Source organism: Harmonia axyridis, chromosome 3 (genome assembly GCF_914767665.1).
Source record: "Harmonia axyridis chromosome 3, icHarAxyr1.1, whole genome shotgun sequence".
Taxonomy (NCBI): Eukaryota; Metazoa; Arthropoda; class Insecta; order Coleoptera; family Coccinellidae; genus Harmonia; species Harmonia axyridis.
The window spans coordinates 25,830,464-25,853,054 of record NC_059503.1 but is presented as its reverse complement, the minus strand read 5'-3'; the positions used below and the strand labels follow the sequence as shown (position 1 = coordinate 25,853,054).

General features: G+C 33.7%; 1 protein-coding gene across 2 annotated transcripts in view; it reads left to right on the top strand.

Moving 5' to 3' along the window:
- The first annotated feature begins 287 nt into the window (after positions 1–287).
- LOC123675058 (aryl hydrocarbon receptor) overlaps positions 288–22,591 on the top strand; it is a 149,563-nt gene continuing 127,259 nt past the window's right edge. For both annotated transcript variants that reach the window (XM_045610297.1, XM_045610298.1), the window contains exon 1: positions 288–588. In XM_045610297.1, the coding sequence (XP_045466253.1) occupies positions 533–588 (56 nt within the window). In that variant the 5' untranslated portion in view covers positions 288–532. The remainder of the gene's footprint in view (positions 589–22,591) is intronic.

Sequence of the window (22,591 nt, the reverse complement as noted above, 5' to 3'; positions counted from 1 at the left end):
TTTCATTATGGAAATTCTCGACCGATTTAATTCTTCATCAATCACAGTCCAGCGGCGTCGAAGCGAACGCGGAAGGGGAAACACTGGAGGGACATCACTTCGGCTCCCTAATTTCGCATTCCTTTTGTGGAGAATCCGCCACAAATTAACCCCCACTGTTAGCGTGGCCATCTTGTGATGTCATCACCCCCAACCCGCTTTAAGGGCGGTGCCTGACCGAAAGCTCGGTGCTCGGGAGGGGGTAAAGAAGCGATCTCGGCGCGGACACATCAGTAAGCTCTTTCCAACCGCGTGAAGAGGAACAATAGAACGATTATAATAAAACTGTGTGTCGAATCTGAATCGAAATTACGCGAGTGATCCCGCAAAATCCAAGTGAAACATTTTTGACGCCACCACGGAATTTTTAGGATCCGCGCAAAGCCAATGTGTATCGGGTACTCTTGTGGCTCCAGGAGGTGTTGTATCATTCCCAGGTGAACCGGCAGGCGCCTTGGAGCCAGTTCTTGTGTCTGGTCCGGCGCCCCTTACCATGAACCAGTTGGGCACCGTGTATGCCACCAAAAGGCGCCGGCGGAATGGGAAAAGGTAGGTGCCTAAGATAGGTTTGAAGCCTGGAAGACTTCCTAAGCAAGTTTGTAGTGCCGGATACTACACTTTTGATTTTGACACTTCATACTTTTTTTGGTTTATTACCATTTGAGGGTGGAAAGGTCCTTTTTACCCATTGAGTACTTAAGTGAAATGATGTTTGTTGTCCAAAAGGATCCGAAGATCACCTCAATTATTTATATATTTCTGAGGGTAGTTTTTCTTTCAAAAACCTTCATCTATAGTTGAAATGAAACTCAAATTTGTATCTTCTGTTACAAGAAGCTTTCCAATGGTTTTGTGATTAACTGCAAAAAAGCGCCAATTGTGTGAGAATCGAATTGGTATAAAGTTGAGGACACTTTTACAATTTTCAAATCTTTCTGAATTAATTGAAGTTCAAACAATGAAGATGCATAAAGGTTTTTCGATCTAATTATTTCTTTTTCTTCACAATTTTTCTTCTATATTTAGAAGTAGTACACACTCATTCAACTTGCAACTTACATAAGAAATTCATGTTTCCACATCATCGGCTAAAGTCAATTCACAATAATATAATACCTACCTACATTTTACAAGAAACGCAGGAGCCTCTTGAAAATTTTTTGATTACTATATCATGTTATGGTGTTTTCTTCCAAACCCAATCTAGGTATTATATTAAAGTACCAATTGTCGAGTCAAAAGCGACATACGGTGTACGTAGGTATGGGCATGATGTTGGTATAAGGTTCCATATTTGCCTTTTTACAAAAGCACAGGTGTTGATTTCATCCCTATTGTCAATTTGAAATCGTGGTCAATATTGTTGGTAGAAACTTTATTTATATTTTCAATATTACGTCAAAAATATATAAGAAAATTTTCCCAGACCCTATTATGTAGGTATGCCTTAATTCTTATTCGCGCTGGGAGTTTTATGAATTATTGACATATTAGACATGGGTAGATTCATCTGAACTGTGATTTTTTCTATAGATACCTATCTGATTTCATTGAAAAAAAGCCAAAAAACTATTTTTGCTGATTATTTGTTAGATATTTGGTATAGATATTGGTTTTGCTAGGGTTAACTACTATTTGTGGAACTAAACTTCGTAAGGCTCTATTTGTTCCTAATATCTAACGGTAATTCACACATTTTCAGATTTATGAATTCGTGCAGTTCAAATGACTTGATTCTTCATGTTAAGATACTTAGTTTTATTCTCTTCATCAATACCTAACTTTCATTCGATCAACAATTTGAATTCATAATAGGTATTTTATTTCAAACATCTATTCGATTAAAATAATATATTGGTATCTAATATTAAATACAAATCGTCAAAGCATTTTCAAAATATCAATGCTCATACTTCATTAAGATTAGAACAACAAAAGAAAGATAAAAGAACGCAAAAACAACGCCAATCTACTTATTTCTCTCAAAATACAGTACCTATACGATTGTTGAAGCCAGCAAATAATAGGTAAATGTTCGAGAGTGTCCTCTTCACCAAAATAATTTTCTTGTATCTATATTTTCACTTGATAGGAAGTATTTAGATATGGACATTGTGGCTCGTCATCTTCCTCATTATGTAGTACTCAAGATTTCTTCAAGATACCTACATTCTAAACAATTGCCAGGGGTGCAAATTGTAGCTCAAAGTATCATCGGTATGACATGTAGGCTAACTCGACTTCTTAGAGAAAAAATAGAGGTCTCTTATGTATTTCTGACTTTGCATTCATCATGAATATTTGTCTGAAAAATATCTTTCCAAGTTTTATTTATATGGAGCTTAATTTCTTCACTAAACGATGGTTTCTGAGGATTAGCTTTTCGCATAATTTGTGAGTTTTTAGTCTTTGATTTTTTAATATTCAAATAGGTATTTATTAATCATTTATTTTGTAATGTCATCAATTGGATTCGCCCCTATGTATTCCGATGGAATTTTTTTTATGCTTTGGTTCTTACGATAAGTAATATCCCATATTCTTTCACATGTAATTCTTCACTACCTAACCTAATATTTCAAAAGTTGAAAGTTGCCTTTTTCAATTTACACCTATTACTATTGAAAGTTCAAATGAACGAAAAGAAGGCTAGATTACTAAATGTAGAATTTTTGATAACGTTTTGATTTCGTCATCATTTCTTTAATTAATTTTGTTTAATTACTATTTTTTGTGTATGTTAATTCATTATTTCCATATATTTACCACATATTCATCACATTGACAACATTATTTTGTTTACAATTGAATTGCAGAAATAATGCTCATTTTTATCTATCATATTTTAAATTTCTCGCGAATTCGAAAGAAATTTAAAGTATGTAACTTAACATATGTTATGTTAATTAAGTTGAGCTATAAATTCTCAAGTTCCTATCAAATCAGCTGCAACAAATTAACACTAATGTTCTTCCGCTTACTCACCTTGTTATTGTAATAATTTTTCTCATTTATCTATTATTGATCAACTTTCGCATGTTCATGTCGTATACATATATGTATGTGTATCTGAATTATAATACGTCAAAAAATTATACGCATCCTTATCAAGTAAAGGGAAAATCTGATATAAGTACACGTCCGTTGTATAGATTGTGGGAAAGTGTATACAACTGTAAATACTTCTCATAACCATGAAGATGATATATGTATTTCATAATTTTACATGTTGTTACTGTGTAATCAGGAAAAGGATGATATTTTTCGTTGGAAAACATGTTATTTGATATTTGACGGCTCTACTGAGGAATTCCCAAAACGCACTACGATATGAATTCCATCGTCTTTTCGGTTTTTACATTCTTATATTGAGAGAAATGTGTTCGTTTATTCCAATACACTTAAAAATTTTGGGTATTATCGGAAAAAATAAAAGAAAGCAAGAAAAGCAGTGAATTCATATGATATGGAATAATTATCTGCTCAAAAAACTTACAATATAACCATCAATTCTCAAATAAGTTACATATAAGTACAGATTCTGCTGATCCAACATAGGTAGTTTAAATTCGATCGGATTGGAAAAATTATATACCTATACCTAAGTATAAATATCTCCTAGATCAAGGGATGTATTCCGCTTATTGGTAAATTTAAATGGAAAATGTCAGACATCTCCTCCTGTTTATGTTATTGCGTTTACGGTCAGGCATCTTAACATAGCCTAAAGGTTATAGGCTCAAATTTTGCAAATTTTGAATGGACATGGCAAAATGATGGCACCGTGTTCCTAAATTTTAAATCAAGTTCTTAATAAGATTCTATCATTCAAATAAACTCTTTGAATGTTGTCACGATATATTCTAATTATTGCTATGCGAAAGATATTTTTCTCCTTAACATTTTGTTTCTTTGCAGAATGAAGTCCTTGAACTAAATATTTGAATTAATTCTTTGAATACATGTATCACCTCAAGATTAATAAAACATGGCGACTGCCTACCTTCTTTATACCGGATCAACATAATCAAACAAATGAAGGACTTTTATGCCTGCTTAAACCCTCATCTTCAGCTTCATTTGAAACTAGACATGTTGCTACTGCTACTCAATCATCATTCATGAGATTGTTGAGAATGTGTGTTAGTCCATATGTAGGCAGAAATTTTGCCAGATGGTACCTCATCATTAAAACGTGGAGAACCGCTGAAAATCGACCCCAAACATTTGAGTTCTAATCGAGATAACAACACATTTTTGTTAAATATAATCCTATCAATCATCTTCGATTGAAACTACTTGAAAAATTACAAAACTTTCAGGATAAAACGGAATATATATGATTTAAATAATCAAAATAGTAGGAATATGAATTTAAATAGTTGCTGCAACTGCAATACAACTCAAAGGAAAGTCTGAAAAAATGTGGTGAAGTGTCTGTGTAATAACCTGTATCGAAAAAGCATCAGAAATAAGTTAATGAAACCAAAATATATGTGTTATATATTCGAATTCATGCTAGCTAGGTATAACCTTTAAAGTGGACTAATGACGAGACTAATGAATAAACCAATGAACAAAACATTTTCTACAAGTATGTTCTGGAATCGATTCTATTGTCTTCTATACGATAACATCGGGTAACCGAAGTAAAACTTTGTTTTGGAAAAAGAAAAAATTCAACCGAGGCCATATCGAGGGAAAACGTTGATTTTTTAATACACAATGAAATTATTGTGTGATCGTATGTTATCATGGTTCAATTGAAAATTTTCTCTCCACAAATCTGTTATTTTTAGAATACATAGGTAACGTTTTTCTCAGATAATATTTTTTATATACTTCCTCACTTTCTATCAAAAATTTTCTTTCATCTTATAGAGCTTTTGAATTTTTTTCTCGGTTCCGACTCTATTAGAACGTATTTGTGTTTTTTCCATTCTTATCGAACCTTATATATCACTTTTATAGCGTTTCTGTATACGAAATAAAATTTACTTTTCAAAATTTGAGACATTATTTTTCGACAAAAAAACTCTAGTGCCTTATTGTTATTTGGGTAAATTGACGAAAGAAAAAAAATCATTTTTGATAAACCTTATGTATAGGTACGCGAATTTATAGGTTTTACAAGAAAAAAAATCATTGCAGTTTCAAAAAATCAAATTCAATTTTATTCAATATACCTATTGTAGGTAGGTACATATATTGTTTAGCAACGAGAAAATGGGGCTAACTTTTAGTTTTCACTCTGTAAGAATTGACGAACCTTTTTTATCGAAATGATTAATAGACATATAAGACATATATGCAGTGATTTCATACATTTGAAGTAATTCTCTTTTCACTGTACCTATACATATATAAAAAAAACTTCTTGAAATTATTTTCACTTTTGTATTCTGAATATTTTTGAAAATTGTCAGAAATAAAGAAGAACTAATTTGATCAAATTTTCAGAATACACAAGTAAAAATAATTTTGAGATTTTTTTTTAGATATACATATAGGTTCATTGTTAAGAATCCAGTAATTGAAAATTTAATAGCACTCAAAGTATTGGTCGAAATTCTTTTTTTCAGCTCAGCTGTCAATGTTTTCGAGAATAATTTAACAATTTTTTCAAATGTATTAAATCACTGTTATATTTATAATGGTCTATTAATCACATCATTTACATCAAACAAAAAGGTGCGTCGATTTTTACTTTATTTGTGCAAAAGCTATAAATTCGCGTAAACATTATATTGAAAAATGAATCTTTTTTCCTTCGTGAATTTATCCAACTAAAAATTACTAAGGTTTTTTGTTTCGAAACTTCAATTTATCAACTCGAACTAAATTTCTTTAACAATCGGTATTTTAGAAACGCTCCAGTTTCATTGTCATATTGTCATTATTTCTTTTTGTTCACTTCAAATGAAAGTTTATATTCTCTATAAAATTGTAAATATTCAACGGGCAACAACAGTATTGAAAATATATGTGAATATTATGAACCTACATCACTCACGTTTATAGAAAGAGTAAGATTGGGACATATTAATGATTAATTCTTTGCCGCATGAGTAATTGAAAAATAAATGAAAATAAAAATTACCTCTGTCAATATGTAAACCTATTCTCCTTATGCAAACTTACGCGACGTCTTAACGAATGTAAGATATGTTAATTTCGATAAGGCGGGTTTGTTTTCCATTTTATCGAGAATTAGCAAGTGGAATTGTTGCTTATTATGGAGCACGCAATCACACAATGTAGACTTTTTCATTGGGAAAGTTCTTACGATCCAATATTTTTTTTTGTATTTCGAGAAAATAAATTGTTTCTCGGTTGGGTGAATGCTTTTCGTTTATACCTACATAAATTTCTTATTGACGTTTTCTTCGCTGTTACTGTCGATGCAATGAAAAACTGAATTTTTCAATACTTGGAGAACTTTTTCTTTCATTTTCGATAATCGGTGCATTTTAACCTACCTACCATTTTTACCTACTGAATATATATTTTCTCAATTTTCGAATCTCAATTTTATCCAATGTAAGGAAATCTACTTAGGATAACAGCTTGCTACTTTTTGGTTGGGTGCTCACGACCTTGCTATATAAATGTACCATTAATTAGTTGGATTATTCTAATTAGAAGAATAATTTATGTTTTCAATAGAACATGTAATTCTGTTATGTTTCACCTGAGTAGGGACCGAGGTTTGATTGAATGTCATTTCTGTTCTGATTATTTTCTGTGATAGCATAGAAAGAATACTCTATACCTATATTTTTGTAACATAAGGTTTCAGTTGATGATTTTGAAGACACTGTCTTGTGTTTAATAGGAATAATCATTCAACAAATATTATTGTCAATATATGCTCTTGTGTTTTTCTTAATTTTTTATTGAATTATGTTGATAGAAAGTTGGTTTGTAAACAATGCCTTTTGAGTGAAATTTTCAGCTAGTATTTGATGTGTTTGGTCGAAATGAGTGATTTAGGATTTTATATTCTATATAGCAGAAGCAGTGCCAGTTTTTGCTACAGTATATGTTATTTAGAGTCTAAATTCGTTTCCAAAAAAATGCGTTAGGTAATAAAATTTGTGTTTCATTACGTAACGCAAATGGACCCAATTCAATGGTTGAATAGCTTCGAAATGAAGCAGTTAAATGTTAAATGTTCCCTTTAGATTATGATATCTGCCATAATCCACAGGAATCAAATCATGGAATAACATTCTGGATTAAAATTCACACAATTTGATAATTTTGTTCTTGTTTTATCTTATTGCATCTTGGCATTTGGTTGTTTCTGCAAATAATAAAAAAATTCTAAACGAATCATTCCGTTCACTGAAATATATTCTATGGTTCAGTGGATTATGTAGATGGTGATCAACTTTGAAAAAAGAGAAGATTAGGGATTCACGTCATGGCTTACCTAATTTTCAAGCTATTTGGCAAGCTTGATTTGATTTCAGGTCAAACTCAAGTCAAGTAGTAATTTTTCAATCTCAAGTCAAGTCAAGTCAAATATTTATTTATCAAACACTTGAATCATATCAAACTACTTAATTTTTAGCAGTTTTATTGTGTATGTATAAAAAAAAATGAGATTGAACCTTGCAAACAACACTTATTGTTATATTGTATCAAAGAACCGTAAATATCAACTTTTTTGAAATAGAAACATAAATTAAATTACTATAAATCATAACAAAATAAAAAATAAAGTTTCTTCATATTGAGAAACCTCTAGGCTTTGTTTCATTTGATAATTTTCCATCAAGGATCTAAAACACATGAGGCATCTTATAGATTTATCGCCTTACCTATTGCGGGTTTTTGTAACTGTAAGAGCAGCTATGGAAAATTATCTTGCAATAGTAGCTGAAGATGCTGGCATTGATGAAAAATCCTTGGCCATTCTGGCCAAGTTTGGAATGATACTTCTGAAACTACCAAAATCTACCAATAGATTTCAAAGAAATGTGAGAAAACTTCTAATAAAGTCACACTGGCGTATTCTTCAGTCTCTCGGCGCTCGAGGAATCCCCTTATTTAGTCTAAGCGCGCACGATATTGCAGAAATATATGCCGTGCGGCGCGTGCATATCAAGCTCAAGTAATATCCAGTAGCTTGATATCAAGTCAAGCATAAAATATCTAAAATCAAGCTCAAGTATGTAATTTTTCACAAGCTTGATTTTCAAGTCAAGTAGTTGTTTAGAATTTCAAGCTACTTGGCTTGATGAATCCCTAGTTTATGCCCTGAAAATTTTAAGAGTCTAACACATTTCGTTCGCCAAATTATTATCTTGTACAATACAGCCGACCTGGTGGACATAATCTATTTTGACCTTGATTTATTGTTCAGTGGGTAATTTCAGTAGTTTTAGGTCACTTCCCGCTAAAAATTCGAAAATTACATATATTTCGGCAAAATGATAGCTACGATATTCGATAATAAAAAACGTCCGATTTTAAAACTTTCAGTTGAGTAAACTACATAGTAAACAATTCCAAATGATGGTTTCTACCGAATCAGATCAGAAAGACTTCTTTAAAATATTCCTTCATTATGGTTTGCTGCCCTTGAAACATCCTCAAATGAGTATGTCGGGTTTGATAAACGACGAAAAAAGACTTCAACTCTATTTAAACGAAATCTTCGATGTAGTGGGAAACAGTAGTTTGTTCCTCCGCATAAATTCCCTAAAAATACACGTTTACTGAAGAACATCTCACAGCACCCCGTGATTTAGTGAAATCGAAAATTTCCAAATCCCCGTCCCTTATTATTTCAGCAAATTGCTGGACATACCTCCTATACGGCTACCGAAAACGGTAATAACAGCGTTCAGAGTCACTAGGTAAAATCGAATAAGAAGACGATGTGGCGTCTGGTCTTCACGGAATGTAGACAGTTTGATATCTGGGAGGTATTCAACTATCATCATTCAACATGGTTCGTTTTCACGTGATGAAGGTGGTTTATGAAAAGAATGGAAAGACCTTTTTCTCATGGGAATTCATATTTTGTTCGAAACACTGCCTTGATATTTCAGAAGGTTGTTTACAAGTCTCAGGAATAGTTATTTATGATACAAGTGCAGAAGGCATTGATATTCTTCCACGAGTTCAAAATTCAAAAACGAGCCACGAAGTGGCGAGTTTTGGAATGAACGATTGGTAGAATGAGCCTTCTGTACGAGTATTATACATTATTTTCTCTAATTCATTGCATTTTCATTGAAATTAATGAAATATTTCCATGAATATAATTTAGTGATTTTTGCATTGAAAAATGTTGATTGGCAGAACTGATTTCTTTAAGGCAATTTGATGAATTGACAGATAAAGCCGTGGCGGAAAGTTCGAAGTACCAACATAGAATAATAAAATATAACCATGAAAACTGTGCGTTTCTGATATATTCTCGCACGATTTTGTTCTACAAGATGTGGAAGAATGAACGGAATAACCACAGAATTAGAGAAACTTCTTACCATCTTTGTGATTTGCTAGTTTTGACTTTTTGATTTGAATTAACCGACCTGTCTAATGCTCTCTGATACAAATCTTTGAAGGAAATTTGACCATTTAGTGCACTGGTTCCAGGAGAACCGCGAGTTATCAGTTATCTTTCTGCCTAATGTCCCTAATTTTAGAATTTTGATCGAGTGTGGTTTTCCGTCCAGCCGACTATCGAATGTGCCAGTTACTTGAAATTTTCAACATAGAGGAGTTCATCGATGTTATCGATAATAAAAAAGTACCGATCTGTATAAACTGAATTCCATATTTCAAATTTCACTGAAACTTTGTAAATGAAGTTCATCAATGAAGTGATTTTTTCAAAAATTAATCGATTTAGCATTCACGGGGTGCTAGATAATCAAGTTTTTCTGATCTTGGAACTACCAACCCACAAATTATAAATATATTTTTCCGAAAATGGAAAACTAATTGATTTGTTTGCAGGTAGAGTCGGGGAAATGCTAGATGCAATAAGGTACTTTCTAGAATATTCTTGGAAGTTTATAAAAATTTGTTGAGTATTTGTCGAAATCCATCAGACATAAAAAAAACTAAGAAAACCATTATCTTAATGATTTTAATGAAATTTCCTGATTTCTTCCGATATTAGGCATTTTTACCAACAGTGCACTTGTATAATGACAATATAAATCTTTCGATGCAAATTTCAAGATTTGTGCAAAATGTTGATCGCGAAAACAGAAAATTGAAGCAGAATATAAAAAAAATTGCCCAATATTTCCGTGTCAACGTTGAAATTTCGGGTGTCAATATTTTATAACAATTTTAAGCATCGTGCAAAATTTCAGCTGATTAAATCATCGGAACCATAGAAAATTCAAGAGTATTGGAAAAAATACACAATATTTCCGCGACAGGATCAGTTTTGCTTGTATATTTGCAAAATTTCGTGTTGATTGTCACAACAAAAACAATTTCCAATAGGGTAAGTCAGGGAGAGTTGGCCACAGTTTTTTTAAATGCAATTTAAAAAATATATATTTACCACATATAAATTAAATATGTTTATAAAAGTGTTAGAATATCAATGCACAAATGAAAACAAGATTTAAAACGCATAAATATATTATCATTTCTATAAAAAAAAAATAATAAAGACAACAGCAGCTTTTGGCCATCTATCCCCAACTGCCGGGGTGAGATGACCTCTGGATTTCGGTATAGATGGCCGCTGTTGTATTTTGTCAAACATTGTTATTTCTGCCACATTTTTGACACATATTTATAAAATTTGTACAATTTTCATGCAGCCATCGCATGCAAATTATACATTTTATCCAATCTTCCACCTTTCTGGTACAATTATATGTTTCTCCGCAACCAACGCAGTCAGCATCGCTATCTTCTACAGTATCTTCGTCTTCATTGTCCATTTCAACATCCACATCTGATTCTGAACTCGATGATACATTTTTCCTAATCGCATTATTTTTTTTGGTGCAACTTTCTTTGTACGTTTAGTATTAGTAATTTTTTTGGTAGGTTTCTTTCTTTTAAGCGCCTTTGCTTTGACTTCAGCAATATTTTCTGGTGACGTTAATATTGCTGCTAATTGTTTGGTTCGTTTTCTCAAACTAGGAGTCACAACTGGGATAGGGTTGATTGACTGAAGTAGCTTTCCTGGAGTTATGTCATCCTTATCTGGACATGATGATACCAGCGGCGCTGCAAGCGGAGGTGGAGTAACGCAACGTGAAGTAGATGGCAGAGGTTGGTTTTCCACATTTTGATATGCTCGGTCACATAGCACAGATTTAATTTTGGAGGTTCCTGGTTCCTCACAATTTGTTGATTCTTGAGTTACTTTTCCATTGGGGGCTTGCAGATGGGTGGCTAACTCTACCAAATGTGAGGGTTAGATGGCCACCTAGATTTTTACAATTCATCTTATGGTAACTGTATTATTTTTAGGTTAAAACACAACTTTAACAATCACTCTACGTAGCCTGTATCAAATTATCAATAATATATAATGCATCATACTTACATCGTAGAATTCAATTCGGCCCGATAAAATTTCACAGATCACTTATAATTTAATTTGAAAATAACTTCCTGCAATCAAACAGCAGGCAAGTTCTGACTTATTCGTTAGATTGTTTAGGTGATAGAAGTACCCTGTAACAGTGTTGTGGCGCCCCCTAGACATCGATAGCAATGTTATTGGTCCATGGCCAACTCACCCGGTCGGCCAACTCACCCTGAATTACCCTAGAATATCGAAAATAAAACCCAATATTTCCATAGACAATTCAAGTAGAATATCGGTGGTAAAAATTAGGAAAGCAAAAACGAGAAGTCAGGAGCTGTAGGCGCTGGTTCATTCATGCGCTAATTGCACCCTTGGAGACCGCAGAACTATATAAAAATATATGTGGCTTCCAAGGGTGTAATTGTGCATATGTTTTTCTTTTTTTTTAATGCATACCTTTAGGTGATTGCGTTTCACATAAGAATGATTGTTCAGTAAAACAATTCTTTCAGTACGGTGAGAAACTCATCCCAATAGGTGTTCCCGTCAATTAGCAAACAATTACTAATAGCATTTTTGCGCCAATTCGGCATCCAGACGTGGCCAAGTTTATCTGATGTTCAACCATCAGGAACACACCCATGCTCTGGTTGCAGTTCTCTTGCAGAAAATCAGTATCTAATTGAATATTACATATTTGCTGCCTAGCGTAGGTACACGATTTCAGCTCATTATGAACTTCGATAAGATGCGTTTCATTATGCTCATCAGACAGAATGTTGCAATAACAGTTAGGAGTTATACGGCGTGAAGATCTAGGGAGAATGAACCGTCTGAATATGTTGACAATATGGGCGTTTCACACGAACGTGGAAAACGTCTAACACATATTTTCTCTGGTGCACTCGATGGTTGGTGATGAGTGTGAATCCAATTCGTAGTACTTAAGAATCAACAAATGAATTCCATAATCTTGTTGCGGATCCAATGAAATCATTTATATCATGATATTGGAACGCCACAGGGTCCTATCCTTGGACCATTTCTTTATTTTATCGACTGAATGGAAAATATGTTTCAGAAGGATATTTTTCCACAAAATTAGATTTCATAGGATTATTAATGAAAGTATTGTTAGACAACATCTAAAACATTAACTTTGGAACCTATGTCTCATACGACTGGTTTGGCTGCTAGTGTGAATATGATTTATAGTATTTAAGGATCACCCAATGAATCCCATAATCTTGTTACGGATCCGATGAAATCATTTATATCATGATATTGGAACACCACAGGGTCGTATCCTTGGACCATTTCTTTATTTGATGTATGTAATTGACTGGATGAAAAACATGTTTGAGAAGGATATTTTTCCACGAATTAGGTTCCATTGGATTATACATGAGAGTATTGTCAGACTACATCTACTCAAAACATTTATATCTGCTATATTTGAACGCCACAGGGTCATATGCTTGAGCCATTTCCAGGTATACTTATTTGATATATGTATTTGGCCGAATGAATGGAATCACTTTGACTAGATGAAACATAGTTTGAGAATGATATAGAAGAACATTAGGTTCCATTTTCCATTCATTTTTGCAGAAAAGAATTATCAGACAGATATGGGTTACAGTAATGTTCTTGAATTTAATAATTTTCAAATTTATCCTTTCGGTAAGCAGTTTTGTGTTGAAAATAGCATTGTAAGAATCTGGTTTATCACAGAAGACTGTTAATGGATGAGTGGTATTTGTACCTGCTCGTTGAAGGAGTTTACAATAAGTTAATTCATTCATGTCAGTGAGAGTCTGGCAATTGTCTAGACCAAATACAATTTTTTCGCCAATTATTCAGTTTTCTTCTATTTGGTCAATTTTTGCATGGGTGAATTAGTGCTCTAAACCTTCTGATGCAAAGTCAGTGTTTTTCTGGAGTTACTTTTTTTGAAGGGGTTGCTTGATATTATATTTAATTTTCTAAAAACAGATTCTTCAAATAGCTCTGGTTCAGTTCCTTTAGAGTTTCTTCGGCTAAAACTACAATTCTACTAACTACTTACTACTATCATCGTATTAAGAATATTCTTCATACCATGCTACTCTATGGAATATTTTGAGTTTACCTCGGAGTTTACTGTGGACTCAATATTATACTTCAAGTTTAAGATTCAGTGGACAAGCGTTTGGTGATTTCAAACCATCATTGACCAATACTCAGTGTACTGTGAATTCAATAATCGAAATCATTCATATTAATCCTTATGCTTGTTACTACTAATGTGCTTATCCTTATGGTTAGGGATTCATCAAGCCGAGTCGTATTGACATTTCAACCAACTATACTTGACAAGCTTGTGAAAAATTACATACTTGAGCTTGAGTTGATTTGATTTTAGATATTTATTGCTTGACTTGATATCAAACTATTTGATATTATTTGAGCTCGATATGCACGCGTCGCACGGCATATATTTCTGCAATCTCGTGCGCGCTTAGACTAAATAAGGGATTCCTCGAGCGCCGAGAGACTGAAGCATTCGCTAGTGTGACTTTATTAGTAGTTTTCTCACATTTCTATGAAATCTATTGGTAGATTTTGGTAGTTTCAGAAATATCTTTCCAAACTTGGCTAAAATGGCCAAGGATTTTTATCAACGCCAGCATCTTCAGCTCCTGTTGAAAGACAATTTTCCAGAGCTGCTCTTACACCGCAATAGGTTAGGCGACAAATTTATAGGATGCCTCATTTGTCTTAGATTCTGGATGGAAAATTATGAAATCAAACAAAGCCTGGAGGTTTCCCAATATTGAAAAACTTTATTTTCTTATTATTTTTTATGTTTATGTATAATTTATAGTGATTTAATTTATGTTTCTATTTCAAACAAGTTGATGTTTTCGGTTCTTTCATACAACAAGTTTAATGAATGCAAGTGTTCTTTGCAAGGTTTCTTCTCATTTCATCATTTTTTTATTGATGTGACACTACATAATAAAACTGCTTAAAAAATAAAATAGATAGACATTTGAAGCAACTACCTGACTTGAAAATCAAGCTCGAGAAAAGTTACATACTGGAGCTTGACTTGACTCGATACTTGATAAATAAATACTTGACTTGGGATTGAAAACACTACTACTCGACTTGAAATCAAGTCAAGCTCAAGCCAAGTAGCTTGAAAATAAAGCCAAGCCGTGAATCCCTATTTGTACCTGTATTGACGGAGTTTACATTACAATAATTTCCTCATGTCAGTGGGAGTCTGACTATTGTCTCGACCAAACACAAGTTCCACAACAATTATTTAGTTTTCTACTATTTTGACAATTTTTATATTGATGAACTATGAACTTGCGCTCTAATGGTCCTGATGCCAATTCAGTGTTTTTCTGAATCATTTTTTAAGGGGTTGCTTGAGTAATATCAAGCAACCTCAAGAAACTTAGAAGGAACTGAAGCAGAGCTATTCAAAATATCTGTTTATAGAAAATTAAAGAATTATCTTTAATTAAAAATTAAAGATAATTCTTTAATTTTCTATTAACAGATACTTTGAATAGCTCTGCTTCAGTTCCTTTTGAGTTTCTTCGGCTTAAACTATCAATCTACTAACTACTTCCATCGTATCAAGATTTTTTTTATACAATGCTATACGCTATGGAATATTTTGAGTTTACTCTAGACTCAATATTATACTTCAAGTTGAAGATTTAGTTGCCAAGCGTTTGGTTATTTCAAACTATCATTGACCAAAGTGTAGGTACTGTGAACTCAAAAATCGAAATCATTCATATTCATCCTTAAGCTTGTTACAACTACTGTGCTCATGGTCATTTATGTCTCGATTAACATTCAAAATCTACAACAGCTCGATTTCTTTTTTCCTATTTTTCACATCTCCTTGCCTGATCTTCATTCAATTCCTATCTTTCTCGATTCGATCTTCTCATCTTGATCTTGTTCTGCATAAGCCACTGATCTGGCAGATATTTCTATTCATCATGACTGCTGGATTATAACAGATAGAAAGGAGAGAGATCTACGTTATATCTATGATCCTTACCGTTCTCGTGTCAACAAATGTGAAAATATGCAACGTTGATAGCATATCCCATTAGAGATTTCAATAGATGCGAAATAATCCGTCTAACATGAGCGCATATCACTTTTCTAGCTAAAGTTATTCGTTCTGGAGGTATTTGGGCCGAATTGAAATTGCGTGATCAAGATGCGTGTTCCATCAACATACATGTTAAGAAGTTACAGCCTACCAGACACCGGACACTGCGATTTGTAGGTGCATCAGATATATGGTGTGCAGAATCGTCGTTCGGACAAATTTCATTCCGACAACTTTTGATTCGTTGATGGTGTGTCGGGCTGCCAAACTGTTGATTTTTGAGTGAGAGGACGCAACATTTGGATAACGTTTTGAAAACACGATATGACTGTCACGACTTAGGCCGGTGCAGGCATGAAAGAGCCAGTAGCACGAACAACCATCAGGGTTTGGTGAATGGAATGTCGAATTACCTTCAGGAGTGGTGGATTAATGGAGAACAGTCAATGAAATGAAACGCGAATGAACTTTTTTGCGTTATTTAGACCTATCAATTCTGAATAGGCTGTGCGAGAATTAGGGATTCATCAAGCCAAGAAGCTTGATATTTTAACCAACTACTTAACTTGAAAATCAAGCTCGTGAAAAATTACATACATGAGCTTGACTTGACTTGATTTTAGATATTTATAGCTTGACTTGATTTTAGATATTTATAGCTTGACTTGATATCAAGCTACTTGATATTACTTGAGCTTGATATGCACGGTATATATGTCTGCAATCTCGTGGGCGCTTAGACTAAATAAGAGGATTCCTCAAGCGCCGAGAGACTGAACCATTTGCCAGTGTGACTTTATTATTTCTCACATTTCTATGAAATGTATTGGTAGATTTTGGTAGTTTCAGAAATATATTTCCAAACTTGGCCATAATAGCCTAGGATTTTTTATCAACGCCAGCATATTCATATCCTGTTGAAAGACAATTTCCCAGAGCTGCTCTTACAGTTACAAAAATCCGAAATAGGTTGGGCGACAAATTTATAAGATGTCTCATGTTGCAAGTTATTCAATTTTCACAATCTTTTTATTTTTCCTTCAGTGATAAATTAAAACAATATTCGATAGAAATTGCAATTGTTGGAATCATAGGTTGCTATGTATGTTATTGTATATATCCATAATAATTATAGATTGACTTCTGAAATGTTTCATTCTCATTGAAAATAATCATTTTACTGCCTAGGCAAAAAAGTCTTTACTTTGCTGCCTAGGCAGAAAGTAATACTTTGCTGTTTGATATGTGTCTGCAAAATTAATATTTGCTATGAATCGGGGAAAAAAATAATTCTTAGACGGCTGCCTGAGAAAATAGGATAGAAGGCTATACTGATAATAAAAAATAATTTCCATTGGAGGAAATAAAATGCAAGTTATGGAAATGAAATGCTCTTTCTTCCGTTTATGTTCCAGTGTTATCATAAAACTGAAATACTGGTTCTTATTAATTTGAGCAGTTCTATCGGTGGGAATTTATTATAACTATACCTAATCGAATTGAATTATTATTACTAAATAAGAATAAGATTTGTTTGATTTTTGCTGACGTCACTTGTAGATCTCGTTTTATGCTTGTCAACCAATTCATCTCGATCGTGTACAAAGAATAGTTTTCAAAGCTTGTTTGTCCATATTCTTTTCAAGAACTAGAATGGAAAAGTAAATATTTACACAATTAATATCTTATTATCCACAAACGAGGGATGAATCGAACTGCTCAGTTGAAACTCAAAGTGAACCTACCTTTCCTGCACTTGATTATCTACCTGTGCCCTATTCGTTGATCAGATCATGACAACGCGTGTGGTAACTATAACTTTGTGCACTAGACACATTTTTTTTCTATGTAATGCTTCACGAGAAATTTGGTGCATTCAGTGCATACCTATACCTACGTATGGAGTTGAGAAAATATTTGGCGAAAATTATTGTCGAAAGCCTTTTCGTGGTTGAGTTGTCACAATATTATCCTTTATAGTGCGGAAAATGTTGTCATTTCATCATGTCTAGTGTATGAGGGATTCATGGCTTGTCTTGATATTCAAGCTCAAGTATCTTGAGCTTGATTTGAAATCAACTCAAGTTCAAGTCAAGTATAGTAGTTTTTCAATGTTAAGTCAAGTACTTAATAAATAAATACTCGACTACATTGAAAAACTACTTGACTTGAATTTGCGTTGATTTCAAGTCCCCTCAATCTACTTGAGCTTGAGCCAAGTAGCTTGAATATCAAGCCAAGCCGTGAATCCCTAAGTATGATTGGGGTTCAACATTTATACAATTGACAGTGAGTAGCTAAGTAATTTGGCCAGAATATCAAATGGAGAAACTTAAATTTTGAATTGAAGCTGGAATTTACAGTGCTGAAGATTCAAAATGGGCACACGTGGTAGAGTGCATTCAATAAAGACAGAAAGTCTATCGAAAATGTAGATCATATAGATATTGTAGGTATCAATTTAAGTAGTGCACTAGCTACATATGTATGTTTATAAAAGCAGTACAAAATTCGAACCATTTTCTATTCAAAACATCAGTATCGTATTGATCATATTTAAGAAAAAAATTCTCCAGTCTGAATCCTTCGGATTGCACACTTTAAATATATTCTTATTTTTGATTCTTGATTCTCACGGATAACACAAACAATGCAGGTCATATAATATCAGATGATTTTCCGCCAATGTTTATGAAAAAAATTATATTTAGTTATGATTTATCTTCAATCGATTTTCAGAGTCCTAAATCGTAAATCTTTTTGGTTACAAGAAGGATTTCAATTGAAAATAATAAAAGTAATAGTTTTGATACATGCGATTGTTCTTTTGAATTCATTTGGACTGTAGAATTTTCATGACAAAACAGCCTGTCTGCTTTTCCCCTACTATCTTCAGCGAGATCTAGAAAAGTATCGGTTTTCAAATCGTAAATCCTTGCGGTTATACAAGAAGGATTTCAATTGAAAATAATAAACCAATAGTAATAGTTTTGATACATGCGATTGTTCTTTCGAATTTATTTCGACTGTAGATTTTTCACGACAAAACAGCCTGAGTGCTTTTCCACCCCTATCTCCAGCAAGATCTAGAAAAGTATTTCATTAATATGACCGTCATATATCAAAACTCCCCTGTTATGAACTCCTTTTGTCAGGGCGCGGTTCTTATCAGATAAAACTTTTAGGGGCACATTATCATTAATGAAGTCAGTAAAAATGACGAAAAATGTAAAAATATGCTTAATTATATTATGTTTTTGCATATCTACGAAATAACATGGAAAGTGGCTCATGTTGCAGCCGAGAAACTGGCTATTGGTCGCGAGTCCGATGATATCTACCGGATTATTCCATTTATTGCAAAGCAGAGGAATTAGGGCCCAGCGATTTTAATTGGGGGCCAAAATATTACCCTAATCGAAATTGCGATCCAGCTTTAATAAGGGGTTTACGGCTTTCCTCGAGTGGAACTCACCCGAAAATAACAGTTTCTACTAGGGTCCGAACATTTCACAGAAACTTCCGAATTATTCCTGATTTATATGCCTAGGGCAATTACGTGGAAATCTGAAACCTTATCTGAGAAAATATATTCGGTTGAAGTGTCCCAAAATTATAATGTTTCGAGTAAGTAAAAAACCGATTACAGGAGAAGAATCTTGTTCACACTGCTATCGCCGTTATCAAGCCCTGGAAATCAAATTGGTTGAAGTAACCTAATTCACGGGTCCAAATTCCTGAAACAAGTTCAGAAAAAATGTGACTTCGCGCACAAAAGTGGTGTTTTGCACACGTCCTCTATATAAGGTACTTATTTGCGTACGAATAATTTTTAAATTTTTCTAGTTGGCAGAGTTTCATATCCCAATCCCCTATCAGTTCTATGCTATATACTTATAACAAGGCACCAAAACTATGCTCCAATTTATCAGTTTTTGACCTAATTTGTTTCATCGGGGGGTACAAGTAGATCTCATCCAGAAACAACCTGAATAAAGTTCCAAGATATGGTGTATAATAAAATGTGTCATATTGATAGATGATCATCATTAAGAGCTATCTATGATGATTAAATAATATTATTTTTAATAATAATATTAAGTATACTAGTGATTTCGACGAGTTTCCTTTTTTCCACATCAAAAACTGTACCTACTTTGACAGTATATCATTCTGAGATACGTGTTCATTTGGGAACATTTGATGCCAAAGTATCTGAAAATACCTAACCTAACTCAGTCACTTCACGCTGAATACCCGTCGGTGAGTTCGACATAATGGCCATTTACCCAAGAAAATTCAGTCTGAAGATACTGAATAGCCATACTTTAATCCACAAAAAATGTTTGAGTTTTGAAACACTTGGAAAAATTAGAGTAGAATATTTTGTTCACTGTGAACCTTATGTCAGAAGTTGTTTAAGGAGAGTCACTTTTCACTCACACCCAAACTACGAACATTTTAACAGCCTTTCTCTTTCTCGGTCTCTCTTTAAATAATCGATGCATTGAATTTTCTACTAAAAATAAACAATTGCATATAGTGGTTTACCTAAAAATATAATGGCGAAAAATGTTATACTGGATATCCAATGCATTACAGATTTTTTTTTTCACCTAAACAGCATCTCGTTGTGAACATGGTACCAGCAGCTCTAGAATTGTTTCTGTAGGAACAGAACCTTCAATAAGCAATAATTGCAAAGATTTTTAATTCTTTCATCAATGTTAATTCCTTTTCCTTGACCACTATAGTTCTAATTGCCGCTCTATGTTTGTCTTTGGTTGGCTGTATACTTTCGCTGAGAGCGCAATACTCTCCTGTAAGTTGCGGTATTGCTTTGGCCTTAATCCTTTTGTTAACTTAGTATTTTTTATCTATTTGGTCCTTGGATGAACTTTACTTATTGCTGAATTTGTGCTATCATTCATCATTATTTATCATTTTGATATGTATTATCAAGTGAACTTCATCGAGTATTAAAACTTATTCCGCCATTCTGTTCCATGTGTTGATGACATATCTCAATAGAGGCTCTAGTCCTTAGAATGTCTGTTTGATCTAGGGGTTTGTAACTCTCGGAAGATCTCGATGAATATGAATCAATGGCTTATTGATTCTTCTCGTTCAAAAGCTCTGACCATGTCCCATAGAACAAGTCCTATGGAATGCTTTTCTGAGAACACTGTATTAATGAAATGGCGTCTGCTTTTTCTCGATAGTGCCAATCAGTTTTCGGATATTGAAGATCATTCTGGCTATTGTGACTTTGTTCATCGCTGTCTAGTAAAGCCAAACAGTCGTTGTTGAGCACCAAACTCTTAAATTTCTGAACCATGAAATTCTTCTCCTGTTCGTCCTCTTTTTAGGTGACCTTGTCCTGCAGTTTCAGAATAGGCCATATCTAGACTCATTCAGCATGGTGTTGCATTCCAAAGTTCTTGTTCACCAATCCTCTCATTAGTTACCTATATGTTCTGTTTCGGAGCATCTTCTGTTGAGCCACATCTTGAATGTCTCAAGTTTTTGATACTGAGCTTCGGTAAGCGTCTTATTTTGATTTTCTTGTTCAGGTCATGAAATTTTTTAATTTTAATGAATTCTCCTCTGACTTTTGCGATTCTGCCACATAGGCATTTTCCTTGATTTACCCCTTTGATCATTCAGCTTAAAGCCGAGCTAAGAAGTTGTTTCGACAATTTTGTTGTCGATATACAATAATTGTCCTTAAAGGGAGGAGTTGTTGCTGATTATTATGGACTTGATTTTTTCAATTGATGGCGTCTAAACACTCGTAATATTCGACGTATCTATAACAGCCAGTTCTTCTAGCTAACACAAGCTACAGACAGGTCCAATAGTGTCCTAAGATAGCAGTAATAAAAGCTTCGCGTAATGCTCGACTATAAAAGATTCACTTTCACCTCCTTTATTTTTAACTGTCGTTACTTCAACAGACCAACAGAGGGTAAGTGCGATCGATACCTCCTAATGAGGGATATTTTGACCAGCATAAGCTGAACTAATCACTTTTCTTTTCATGACGAATAGATGTCATTCCAAAGGGAAGGGTTATTAGGCCAATTGAAAAGTCACCGGTCTGATGCACAGATGACGGTGCTAGTATTAAATCCATATGATTTTTAGTTAGTACCAACCTTCAAACGATACGTGTCAAAATTTGACAACAATCCTACCATTAGTTTGTGAGATATTGCGTTGTGAGTGTAGCTACTTGTGTTATTTGAAATAATATGGAAAAAAAGAATTTTGTGTGCTGATAAAATATTGCATTTCGAAGGGAAAAAATACAGTTGAAGCAAAATTTTGGCTTGATGGAGAGTTTCCGGGGTCTGCACCAGGAAAATCAACCATCATTGATTGATATGCTGAGTTTGAACGTGGTGAAATGAGCACCGAAATATGCGACAGCAGTGGACGCCCTAAAGAGGTTGTCACCAACAAAAAATCAAAAAAAGTTCACAAAATCATTTCGAATGTCGCTGATAGTAAAGTGAAGTTGATCAAGATAGGAGCCATTTTGAATATATCATCTGAATATGTACATCATATCATTCACGAATATTTGTACATGAGAAAGCTCTGTGCAAAATGGGTGCCGCGCGAGCTCACAATCGATCAAAAGCAACAACGTGTTAATGATTTTTTAGCAGTGTTGGAAGCTGTTTGAGTGCAATAAACCTGAATTTTTGAGTCAATATGAGACAATAGATGAAACATGGCTCCATCATTTCACTCCGGAGTCCAATCGACAGTCAGCTGAATGGACTGCACACGATGAAACGAATCCTAAGTGAGAAAAAACAATAGTCAACCGGCAAGGTTATAGCATGAGTATTCTGGGGTGCGCAAGGTAATATTCATTGATTACCTCC